Source organism: Hipposideros armiger, unplaced genomic scaffold, assembly GCF_001890085.2.
Source record: "Hipposideros armiger isolate ML-2016 unplaced genomic scaffold, ASM189008v1 scaffold_3, whole genome shotgun sequence".
Classification (NCBI taxonomy): Eukaryota; Metazoa; Chordata; class Mammalia; order Chiroptera; family Hipposideridae; genus Hipposideros; species Hipposideros armiger.
In genome coordinates, this window is record NW_017731353.1 from 2965475 (window position 1) to 2976294 (window position 10820).

Genomic DNA, 10820 nt, shown 5'->3' on the forward strand with positions numbered 1-10820 from the left:
GCACCTGGAGGTACGTTCGGGGAGGGTCCCTACCTCCTTCGTTGGATTCCCCAGGCATCCTTTCGGATCCTTTGGGAGTGATAGGGACTGAGGTTGCAGCTGCCCACGTCCCCACCCGGCCCCATCCCCCCGGTGGTTCCCCTCAGGCCCGCGCGGCCCCTTTAAGCGTCCCGGGTCGCACGCGGGAGGCCGCGGCGTTTCCTTGGCACGCCGGGGCGCCTTCCATTCGCGTAGCGGTCGCACTCTCCAGTCATGCGGGCGCTGCGGGCCGGCCTGACCCTGGCGCTGGGCGCAGGGTTGGGCGCGGCTGCCGAAGGCTGGCGGCGGCAGCGGGCAGAAGCACGGCCGGCGCCGGGGCTGCTGGGCCGGTTGCCCGTGCTGCCCGTCGCGGCGGCGGCCGAACTGCCCGCCGTGCCTGTCGTACCCGGGGCCCCGGCGGGAGGCGGCCCTGGTGAGCTAGCCAAGTACGGGCTGCCCGGGCTGGCACAGCTCAAGAGCCGCGAGTCGTACGTGCTGTGCTACGACCCGCGCACCCGCGGCGCGCTCTGGGTGGTGGAGCAGCTGCGCCACGAGCGGCTCCGCGGCGACGGCGACCGCCGCTCGTGCGACTTCCGCGAGGACGACTCGGTACATGCGTACCACCGCGCCACTAATGCCGACTACCGCGGCAGCGGCTTTGACCGCGGCCACTTGGCCGCCGCTGCCAACCACCGCTGGAGCCAGAAGGCCATGGACGACACCTTCTACCTGAGCAACGTCGCGCCCCAGGTAGCGCCTGCGTCCCCGGCCCGGTGGCAGAAGGCGAGGCCAGCCCCTCACCCCATGGAGCCTCGGTTTGCTTTTTTGCAGAATGGGGAAGCTGAGTGTGCGCGCCAAGTCAGGTGCTTGCTAATTACACTGCGCTCCCTAATCGGAAGGGGGGGAGCCCTGGGCTCAGAGCATCCGCTTGGCAGTCTGACCCTAACTGGGGACCCCTGGGCTGCTTTTCTCATCTGTAAAATGGGGATATTACTTTCATTCGCCTACATTTTGCGGTAGCGCTGAGATCCGGAGCATATAAAGTACTGAGCACACTGCCTGGCCCACAGCAAGTATTCGATAAATATTTGCAATAATGAGGGAACAGGATCAGAGATGCAAAGTGGCCCACTGTCACACATCGGGAGGAGACCCAGTCTGTCTGTCTAGAGGACCCTGAGCCTTCAGACATTGCCCTACCCTGCCTGCCTTCTAGGAGTAAAAGGAAAGAGACCTGCTGGCAGTGGGCTAGTAATAGCAGTCACTGTGCACCCTGAGCAAGCCGCCCTACCTCTAGCCCTGTTCCTACCAGGGCCTGGCATCCACTGGAAGATTGATGTGGGGCCCTGGGTGAACCCCGTGGGGTCCAAGCCAATGACCCTCTCCCACCGGTACAGTCCCTGACCCATTTTACTAGACACTGTACTGAGGACCAGAGAACTCAAGTGATGGAGTCTGGAGCAGATTCATGCCGGTCCCAGCTGGGCTCTGCATGTGGTTCAGACTGGGGAAAGGATGCAAGGTGATTGGGAGAGCTGGCCTTCCCATGAGCCCTGGGGGTAGGGTCAGTGGCAGGCCTGTTTGAAAGATGCACTGGTTTCCTTAGTTAGGCTCTTTGGAGCTGGCAAATGGCTTTGAGACCTGGGATGCTAGTCCTTTCATTCTAGGTGGGGGTGGCTAGCACCCTCTTGAGCTGTTTGAGCTCCACCTTCATGGCCAGATAACCTAAAGGAGTGACTCATTCCTTGAACCAGTTTCCTCTGCATGCTTGTTACCCACGCCTTGCTGGAATCTCCTGGCTTTGTGCTAGTGACCACCCCACAGGGCCAGGGCCTCTGATAGGGGAAGGGTCCCAACCAGTCTCTGAGCCCCCTCTCTCCTCCTCCCAGGTGCCCCACCTCAACCAAAATGCCTGGAACAACCTGGAGAAGTACAGCCGGAGCTTGACCCGCACCTACCAAAATGTCTATGTCTGCACAGGGCCGCTCTTCCTGCCCAGGTAAGGCTAGAACTGGGGGGCCTGGGGACGCCAGGGCCTCCTACTCACCCCATGCAAGCTTGTCCCACCAGGCTCTGGGTCAACACGGCCAGGTCACTAGTCATCTGGTTTCTTGGCAAGTCTGTCCATTCCCTGCCTCAGGCCCCTGAATTCCACTTCTACAGCCATAGCCCTACGGGGTATCCCCCAGACCATGTCTCCTGCATCTGCCCTTGCTCCTCTCCTATGTCACCTCTTGGCACACCACCCAGCCAAACGTGTTCCGCCCAGACAGAAACCCTTGCACCAGGTTCTCGCCTTCAGGCTTCTCTGCATGGAGCAACCCCCACCTCCCTGACCCTGAGCCTTCTCTCTTGTCCCTCTGCAGCCCCGCCTTCCAGGTAGAAGGGACTGAGCATCCTCTGGGCATGCTCAGTGACTTTCTGGCCAGCTGAAGACTCGGATGAGTGAAGCCATAGGTTGTGGCGAAGTAGCTGGCTCTCAAGTCCACAGGCTGGGTTATCACCTAGTCTCTGGGTGCCTTGAGCAAATGACCTCAACACCCTCTCCCATGAAATGGGTATAATACCTGTTACCTACCTTGTGGTTGTTTAGGGCCAGAGTGGGATGGTGGTTGTCACCATAAGGGCTCAGCATGGCCTGGCTGAGGCACTGATACACTTTAATGAACCAGTGCCCGCTACGGCTGCTGAAGTGGAGCAGACGGCTGAGGGTTAGCCCGGAAGTCACCCAACAGCAATCTGGGCACTTGGTACGCACAGGTACTGGGAATGCAGCTGTCATAGCTGGCCTATTTGGTGCTCACTCTCCACAGGGAGGGATAGGCAGTCATCAAGTGTCGGCATGGGTGAATATGAATATTTAGAAGGCCAGATTCTTTCAGCATTTATTGCCATCACCCACTGCCTGACCCAGTGTTGGGCACGAGGACAACAGGGTAAGAGTGAGTCTCTACCCTGCAGGGAGCGCCCCGGCTCCTGGGGGAGCCAAGGGCACAGAAGCCCCATGCAGAGGGGGTGGTCCTGCATGAACTGGAGGTGAGGTCAGGAAATGCTTCCTGGTGGTGACAGCCTTGGGTCTGACCAGACTCGCTGGGAGCCCTGAAAAGCCATGTGTGCCTGGGTTTGCCTGCAGGACGGAGGCTGATGGCAAGTCCTACGTGAAGTACCAGGTGATCGGCAAGAACCATGTGGCAGTGCCCACCCACTTCTTCAAGGTGCTGATCCTGGAGGCAGGAGGTGGGCAAATTGAACTCCACTCCTATGTGATGCCCAACGCGCCTGTGGATGAGGCAATCCCGCTGGAGCGCTTCCTGGTGCCCATCGAGAGCATTGAGCGGGCCTCAGGGCTGCTGTTTGTGCCAAATATCCTGGCGCGGGCGGGCAGCCTCAAGGCCATCACTGCAGGTAGCAAGTGAAGGCGACAGCCCAGCCAGACTGAGGGTGTGGGGACTGGGTTGCATTAAAGGTGGTTATTTTTGGAGACAAGTCTTGGCTATGTTTGTCCCAGGTGACCCTCCGGAACCTCTGGCTTCACCGCTTCTTCACTGTCTTGGGCCTGACAGAGCCTTTCATTGGGCCGGGTACCTGCCTGGGTGAGACCAGGCTGTAGGGCAGCCAGGGAGATGAGGATGGCTTCCTGGAAGAGAAATACAGCAACAGGCTGAGGCCTGGGAGGCTGGCAGGTGCTCCAGCTCAGAGCCTGTCCTCAGTGCCTGACTGCGCAGGACCTAGCTCTTCGGGATATGCTGCCCTCAGCAGGGCCCTGCGGAGGTTAAGGACAGGCATAGTGTCCTCATGCCGATCTGCCACTGGCTGGCTGCATGCCCTGCCAGAGAAGGGCCTCACCTCCCTCCCCCTCTGCAAAATGGGAATGATCAGGGGTATGATGGGAATAATACCTGCCTGTCAGGTCAGGGGAGGTGATAGGCAGGAAGTTTTCAGCCCTTGGTACAGGTACTGGATGGGTGGGAACTGGGGTTCCTGTTGGGAGGGTGTGGCTGGCAGGCTTGCAGCACCAGGCCCCAGCAGGGCCCTCAGGGACAGGTGGACTGAGGCAGTCCACCTGTTTAGTCTGATGGAAGCAATGGAGCCTCCCCCAGGAAAATGTCCACAGGCACAGCGTTCTGTGCTGAGCTTAGTTTAGGAGTGGGGCCAGATTCTTTGGATGCCCAGGACTAAGGTTCTTAGCTAGATGCATCCTGGGCCCCAAGGGGAGGGCTGCCCTGCCCACCATGGTCACACAGGAAGTGGAACACTGAGCATACAGCGAAGGAAACGGAAGCCCAGAGAAGGGGTGGGTGGGGTCTCCTGGGTCATCCAGTCTGGGAGCAGCTGGACGGGCACCGGCACCCAGGAGTTTTGACTCCCAGGTCACTCATAGCCTGGCCTGGTCGTAAGTCTGTGGTGGTGAGGTCAAGGGGTGAGGAGACCCTCAGGGTAGCCTTGGGCAGGAAGTGACAGGGAGAGAGGTGCAGCTCCCTTTGGATAGACCCCGAGGCCCTGGCTGGTGGCTAATCCTCAGGAACAGCGGGCTGGAGGCAGGTGGGCTCACCTCTGTGCGGATGGAACGGCTGCCCTGGCTGGGGCAAGTGTTGACGTACAGATCGAAGAGGACACTGGGTTCAGCCACCTCCAGGTTGGGGTCAGCATCCACTCCAGCTTCCAGCCCCTGGAGGCCTCCGAATACCACGAGAGCGTGCCTGGCACCCATAGGTGGGGGATCACTGACTACTCATCAAGGCCACACTGAAAGCAGCCCCCAGAGCTCTCAGCACCCCCACACAATACAGGCCCAGTCTGTACAGCTTTGCCCCCACCAGACTGGTCCCCTGCTGTGTTCCTCCTCCCCCAGCCCCTGCCCTAGGTTGTACCCACCTGAAACTGGGCAGCTGGGCAGAGGTCACGTCTGAGCCTCGCTCTGATGTCCCGATGGTCAGGTCATACCCATCCTGGAAGGGGGCCTCAGCAAACACAGCACCTGGGGGTGAAGCCAGCTCAGCAGGGGTCTGGCTTTCCACAAGCCACAGCTGCTTGGCTGTGTATATGTATACTGGGTGGGGTGGGGTGTGGAGGAGAGGGGGACTCAGGTAAGGGGACCCTCCGCTGTTCCCAGGAAGTCAGAGGCTGACCAGGAAGAGACCATGCCTGTGCTAGGCTGGGGGAAACAAAGCAGAAGGTGGGCAGGAAGGAGCTCTGAGGACACTACTGCACCTTTGACTTATCTGGTCCTTCTGGCCCCTCCTCCTGCCCCCACGACAGACATTATTAATCGATCATGATACTTTTCCTCAGAAGTCCTTAACAGCATTCCAGGCAGAATACTCAGGGAGACCGAGGCCCAGAGAAGGAAAGGCAATTGCCCAAGGACACAGCAAATTGGTAGGACAAGGACTCTAGTCTGACTTGGTCAGGCAAGGCTCTCTGTAGCCTCCTACACAGAGATGACTTACTGAGGCAGGAGGCCAGTCGGACTGTGTAACCCCAGTAGAGACCAGCTTTGGTGCGAGGGTCTTGTGACGACACGACTTTTCCTCGGTAGGTCTTGCTCTCTGGAGGGGAAGCAGAGAGGCTGTGAAGACAGGGCGAGGGGACAAGGAAGTGGAAGGAGGAAGCTCTGAGCCCTCAGGCTGGGGAAGCTTTCAGATACCTGGGAGCTGCTCCTGGTTCAGTCGCACAGTCACCCGAAGTCCAGGTTCCAAGTTCTTGTCAATCTTCACCTCCTAGGGAGAAGCCAGGAATGGGTGCTGTTGCCCACAGGACCAGCAGGGGTCACTGCTCTCCCAGATGTGGGGGATCTGTGGGGCCTGCAAGAGACCTAAGGGGTTCAGGTCAACCTTAGTCCTCCTCCCTGGGCCAGATCTGCAAAACGACTACCACAAGACTGGTCAAAAATGAATGCTCTGTCAGGAGGGGGATGGAGAGGGTGGCCGGTTAGCTCAGCTGGTTAGAGCGTGGTTAAAGTGATCCCTGCATGGACCACTATGAGCTGTGCTCCTCTTAAAACAAAACGAAACAAAAAAACATAAAAAATGAATGCTCTGGGGCTCGCGCAGAATAGGAAGTAAAGATTTTGTGATTAGATGAAACCCGTTTTCTACATTTTGGTGGCTATGCCACTTGCTAGCTATAGGAGTTTGAGGGGCTCGCTTAACCTCTCTGAGCCTGTTTCCTCATCTGTCTCAGAAAACTTTCCATAAACAATAGCTACTGTTGTTACACTGCACAGGGCCTGGCATGAAGTAAATGCTTAATACATGGGAGCTGTGATGAATAACCATGGATATTTGTGTTTTGTTCCAATTGTGAATTCAAGATAGGGCACTGCACTTTTTTTTCCCTTTTGAGGAAAAAAATGCTTTTCTCCATTTGTCTGCGTCTGGGTCATCCTGTTCTGCTTTTAGCCAGTGATTTCTGGTCTGTTCTTTTTGAGGGTAGGGGACCCCACATATTTACACGTCTCTGCCTCTGACTCTAGGAGACTTGAGAGTAAACAGGGAGCAAATGAATGGTCCAACCCCCAGCATAGCTCTGCATCCCACTGGAGCAGCCCAGAGTGATTTTCAACTTGGCTTTGCAAGGTTTTGTTTTGTTTTTAGCATGAGGACCATCTGTTGATTTGCTTTAAAACAAACAAAAAACAGTAAATTTGCTCCTGGGTTTATCTACTGAGCCCCATTTTAGGCACTTCTCTGGGCCAAATCAGCATCAGGGGGGGGCTGGCGGGCAGAGATGCCTGGGTCGCCGGCTCCCCACTCACACGCGCCACCCGCCCTCCATAGTCAGGGCACGTCTGGGAAGTATGTCCTGACCCAGCCTCCAATCCCTACCTTCTTCATGCCACAGTTGACAAAGGAGCCGTGGCCTGGCCGGGTGGGCCGGTCCACCACAATGCCTTCTCGGAACTCAGATTCCTCATCCTGACGCATGTGGTGAGGGCTGTCCAGGGGGTTCAGGAGACCTGTGGGTGAGGAGGGGCCAGGAGGAGTCTGGGAGGTGCAAAAGCACATGGGCTGTGGCAGGAACCCTGGACCGAAGTCCAGCTCTGCCACTGACCTGCTGCTTGCCAACAGGAACAGGCCTTGCCCTGAAATGGGGGTCACGGCCCCCAGCCTCACCTGCAAACTGTAGATCCTGGTGCTTGGGGAAGAACGCCTTTCTTAGGTACCTAGTAAAGAACACAGATCTCAGGAAGTTCTCAGGGAGGCCACCTCCTGTCTGATCCCCACCTCAACCTCCCCTCCCTCATGCTCAGGGACGTCTGCCCTTCACTCCCTTACTGTGGACACTCCAGGTACTGCAGGATCCGGGCCAGCTGTACGCATGCCTGCCCCTTCTTGCCGACTCCCTTGAATTCCCCTTCCACAGTCCTGGAGAGAGAAAGATAGGGCTCAGGGGTCTACTGTGTTCCCTTCAAGAACTCGTCCACCCAGTCTGACCTCTGCAGTGCCCTGCTTTGCAACTCTACCCACCAGGGTTACAATGGGGGCATTTCAGGCAGGGTTGTCAGCTCAGGCAAGCTCAAGCCAATCCTGACTGCCCCTCCCTTCTCCCTGAGCCCTGGTACTCTGTAGGATGGCCCCTCACTTGGCATCTTGGCCCTCTTCATCGAACACCACAATCTCATCCACACAGAAGATGGTGCAGGCTCTGGCAATCTGGCCAGCCAGGTAGGTGCGAAGCTCGGGTGACTGGGCGTTGTCGAGAATGGAGCCCGGCAGGGCCACGCTCAAGGTGTAGGGCCGCCCTAGGCAGTGGAGGGGTGTTCATAGTCAGTCTGAGAGGCCAAGCCCATGCTCTCCCCTCTTTCCTCTGTCCCCAGGGCCCAGAGTTAGAGATTTCCTACTGGGAGGAACTTTGAGATTAGCAAAATAGATCCATTGCCCTTCTCTGGGCCTCAGTCTCCCCAGGAGGAAAATAGACTCAGTGGTCTCCAAGGCTCCCATGAGCAGGGCAGATCACCAGGCAAGGCTGGGGAGTGGTGAGAGGCACTGGCCTAGGTTCACATCTTGGTTCCGCCCCTTACTGCCTCAGTTCTCCAGCTGTCAAATGGGGATAATTATGAGAGGTATTATCTATTATTTGTGCTTTTAATGTGTGCACAATTACACAATAACTCTAGGAAGCAGGTACTACCATGATCCCCCTCAGAGGTGGGGAATCTGTGAACCAGAGAGGTCAAATACATGGCCCAAGATCACACAAAAGGCAGGACAGCGGAGACTGGGTTCAGGCTGTCGGACTCTAGAGGGACCACCACATTCCCTCCCATAGTCGTCCAAACGGAGCCACAGGAGGTAACGCCCATAAAGGGCTTCCCTGGTGTCTGAGACAGCTGACATGCTCCGTTGCTATCCCCACTGTCACCATCATCACTGGTAACCACTGGGCTTACAGGGTACCACAGGGCCCCTTGACTCTCCAGAGCTTCAGGTCTGGCTGAGGAGAAAAGATACAATTTGTCAGGGCAGGTCCGGATGTACTGATGTGGAAGGACATCCAGGACAGTGTGGGGTGAGAAAAACCAGGTCCAGAAGCATGCGGATAAAGTGGTCTCACTTTTATAAAACTGTATCTATACATCTTACATGTGTTTAAGGGTGTATAACATATTGTCTGGAGAAACTTTCACTGCAGAAAGTTTGCTGGGACTTTTCCTTTCTTCTTCATAGTTTTCTACTGTTTGGGAGTTTTGTTCTGATCATGGATTATTTAATGAGAGAAAGAGGCACTCTCTTATTGTGAAATCAGAGTAATTAAATGAAAAATGAAATTAAAGCACACATAAAGTGCTCAATAAAAAGGTAAAAATAACTCATTATGATGAATTTCTGAAGGCATAAAGTTATGATATGTGATGCTTACCCTCCATAAGCTTGAAATCTACCTAAGTAGGAGGTTAAGACTCAGTTTTCTGGACCCACTGGTCTCTGAGGTCCCTTGCAACTATGACATTCTCTGCCCTGCCCAGGACCCAGGCTGCTCACCTCGGTCCTCCTTTTGTGCAGCTGCCTCCTCCTCTTCCTGGTGCTTTGTCTGTTCCTCCTGCACCCGCTGCCGCTCCAGTTTTTTCATCATCTTAAGATCCTTCCACTTCTTTTTCTCCTCTTTCTCTGGATTAGAGGACATCCCAATTGGTGGAGAGGGACTTGGAGCAGTCCAGGAGATGGTGCCCTCTCAGTAGGATCAGGGTTCCCACTCAGTAGGGAGTGCTGCCGGATGAGCAGCCAGAGGAGGCTCCCGGAGCTTCTAACCCCTTCCTCCCACTTGGGGTGCTGTACCCCCAGAAGGGACAAACTTTGTGGCTTTCTGGAGTGGTCTTGGGAAAGATGAGCACAGGCACTGTCCTCCACCCCCAGCCCTTACTTACTCTGTTGCTTCCATTTTCGCCACTCGACCCTTTGGCCATGTTCACCCTGGAGGAGTGGGCAAAGATATAGGAGTGAGGCTAAATGGTCACACCTGAGAGGGGGTCCCACTTGCTGCTAGGAACACTCATACACTGCTGCCCCAAAAAGAGAGTCCGGAGGGCAGGGACCTGCTGCACCCCAGTGCCTGGGACCAGGCCTGGCACACAGTAAGCACTCAATAAATTGTTGAATTAGTTCCCACTGGAGAGGAGAGGAAACTGAAGCTCAAGGGGACAGGACCTACCCACTATCACCCTGGGAGTCATTAGAGATACGCTACGAAAGGGATCGGAATTGTGAGCACGATCCCACCTCCTGAATCCAGGCCCCGGCCAGAGTAGCCACAAAGGGCTCCGACAATGGGTTCTCTGGCTCGGACCCCCGCTCCCACCTCCGGTTCTCATCCGGGCAGGTGGGCACGCGGCCAAGAGCATGCGACGCCTTGGGGCTTCCGGTCTCGGATCAACGAGAACCAGGGAGAGGGAGGCGCGGCCTGACCGCAGCACGGGCCCCCAAGCGGTTGGTTCTCACGCCCCCTCCCACTGTCCAGCACTGGGCGGGGTGGGGGGTGGGGTGGTGGTCCCACCTCCTGCCACCTACCGGGCCGCAGGGCCGCTTCTTCACACGCTCCGCCATGTTCGGGGCACACCGTCGGACACGCCTTGCCAATCAGACTCACCCCTTCCGGCCACACCTCTCCCGAGTCGTCCAATCGGAGGCAAAGGCTCGCGGGGGCGTGGCCTAGGCTCCCAGAGGCTGCGGGAGAGCTTAGGCTGGGCTGGGCTTGGAGGGGTGGAAGCATCCCCGCGGAGGTGGGCGGAGCTCGTCACCCGCCTGGGTGTTGGAGTCCCCCGCCTATCGGGTCTTGTCCTGGACCCCAGGACAACTGGAGAGCCGCTCTCCTGCTCCGGGGAGACACTCAAACCTCAGTTTGGTTTTATAGATGGGGACTCTGTGGCCCAGAGCTGGAGTGTGATTCAGAGCTGGAAATGACCATGGAGATAATTTAATCCAATTCTCATAGATTCATTTATTTACTCTCTCTTTTAATGAACAGACTATTTTTTAGAGCACATTTTGGCTTAGCAAAAATTGGGCAGATAGTGCGGAGAGGTTCCATTAGCCCCTCTCCCCCGCTCAGTTACCCTATTGTTAACATCTTGTGTGTACATTTCTTAACATTGATGAATCAGTATTGATAACCATTATTAACTAAAGCCTATAGTTTACATCAGGGTTCACTCTGTATGTTGTATATTCTATGGGTTTTGAAAAATGCATAATTTCATGTATCTACCATTACGGTATCATACAGAATAGTTTCACTGCTCTAAAAATCTTCCATGCTCCCTCTACCCCTTTCCAAACCCTTGGCAACCACTGATCTTTACTGTC

General features: G+C 56.2%; 2 protein-coding genes across 2 annotated transcripts; one reads left to right on the forward strand and one right to left on the reverse strand.

Moving 5' to 3' along the window:
• The first annotated feature begins 13 nt into the window (after positions 1 to 13).
• ENDOG (endonuclease G) lies at positions 14 to 3499 on the forward strand. Its single transcript, XM_019637819.1, has 3 exons — positions 14 to 768; positions 1908 to 2017; positions 3152 to 3499. Exons 1-3 carry the CDS (start codon positions 253 to 255, stop codon positions 3432 to 3434), a joined length of 909 nt encoding a protein of 302 aa, XP_019493364.1. The 5' UTR covers positions 14 to 252; the 3' UTR covers positions 3435 to 3499.
• SPOUT1 (SPOUT domain containing methyltransferase 1) lies at positions 2887 to 10269 on the reverse strand. Its single transcript, XM_019637755.1, has 12 exons — positions 10026 to 10269; positions 9386 to 9431; positions 9003 to 9128; positions 7603 to 7762; positions 7296 to 7385; positions 7134 to 7183; positions 6846 to 6976; positions 5666 to 5738; positions 5469 to 5567; positions 4894 to 4996; positions 4571 to 4718; positions 2887 to 3655 (listed from the first exon to the last, which is right to left on the reverse strand). The coding sequence occupies exons 1-12, from the start codon at positions 10059 to 10061 to the stop codon at positions 3512 to 3514; spliced, it is 1206 nt and encodes a 401-aa protein (XP_019493300.1). The 5' UTR covers positions 10062 to 10269; the 3' UTR covers positions 2887 to 3511.
• Positions 10270 to 10820: the final 551 nt, after the last annotated feature.

Excerpts from the sequence above, each read along its gene's own strand:
- ENDOG (XM_019637819.1), top strand. The coding sequence starts at position 253 with ATGCGGGCGCTGCGGGCCGGCCTGACCCTGGCGCTGGGCGCAGGGTTG. Across the intron at positions 769-1,907 it reads TGAGCAACGTCGCGCCCCAG|GTGCCCCACCTCAACCAAAA; the intron begins GTAGCGCCTGCG and ends TCCTCCTCCCAG. Across the intron at positions 2,018-3,151 it reads GGGCCGCTCTTCCTGCCCAG|GACGGAGGCTGATGGCAAGT; the intron begins GTAAGGCTAGAA and ends GTTTGCCTGCAG.
- SPOUT1 (XM_019637755.1), bottom strand. The coding sequence starts at position 10,061 with ATGGCGGAGCGTGTGAAGAAGCGGCCCTGCGGCCCG. Across the intron at positions 7,386-7,602 it reads GAAGAGGGCCAAGATGCCAA|GACTGTGGAAGGGGAATTCA; the intron begins GTGAGGGGCCAT and ends TTCTCTCTCCAG. Across the intron at positions 4,997-5,468 it reads CCGACTGGCCTCCTGCCTCA|GTGCTGTGTTTGCTGAGGCC; the intron begins GTAAGTCATCTC and ends CTTCACCCCCAG.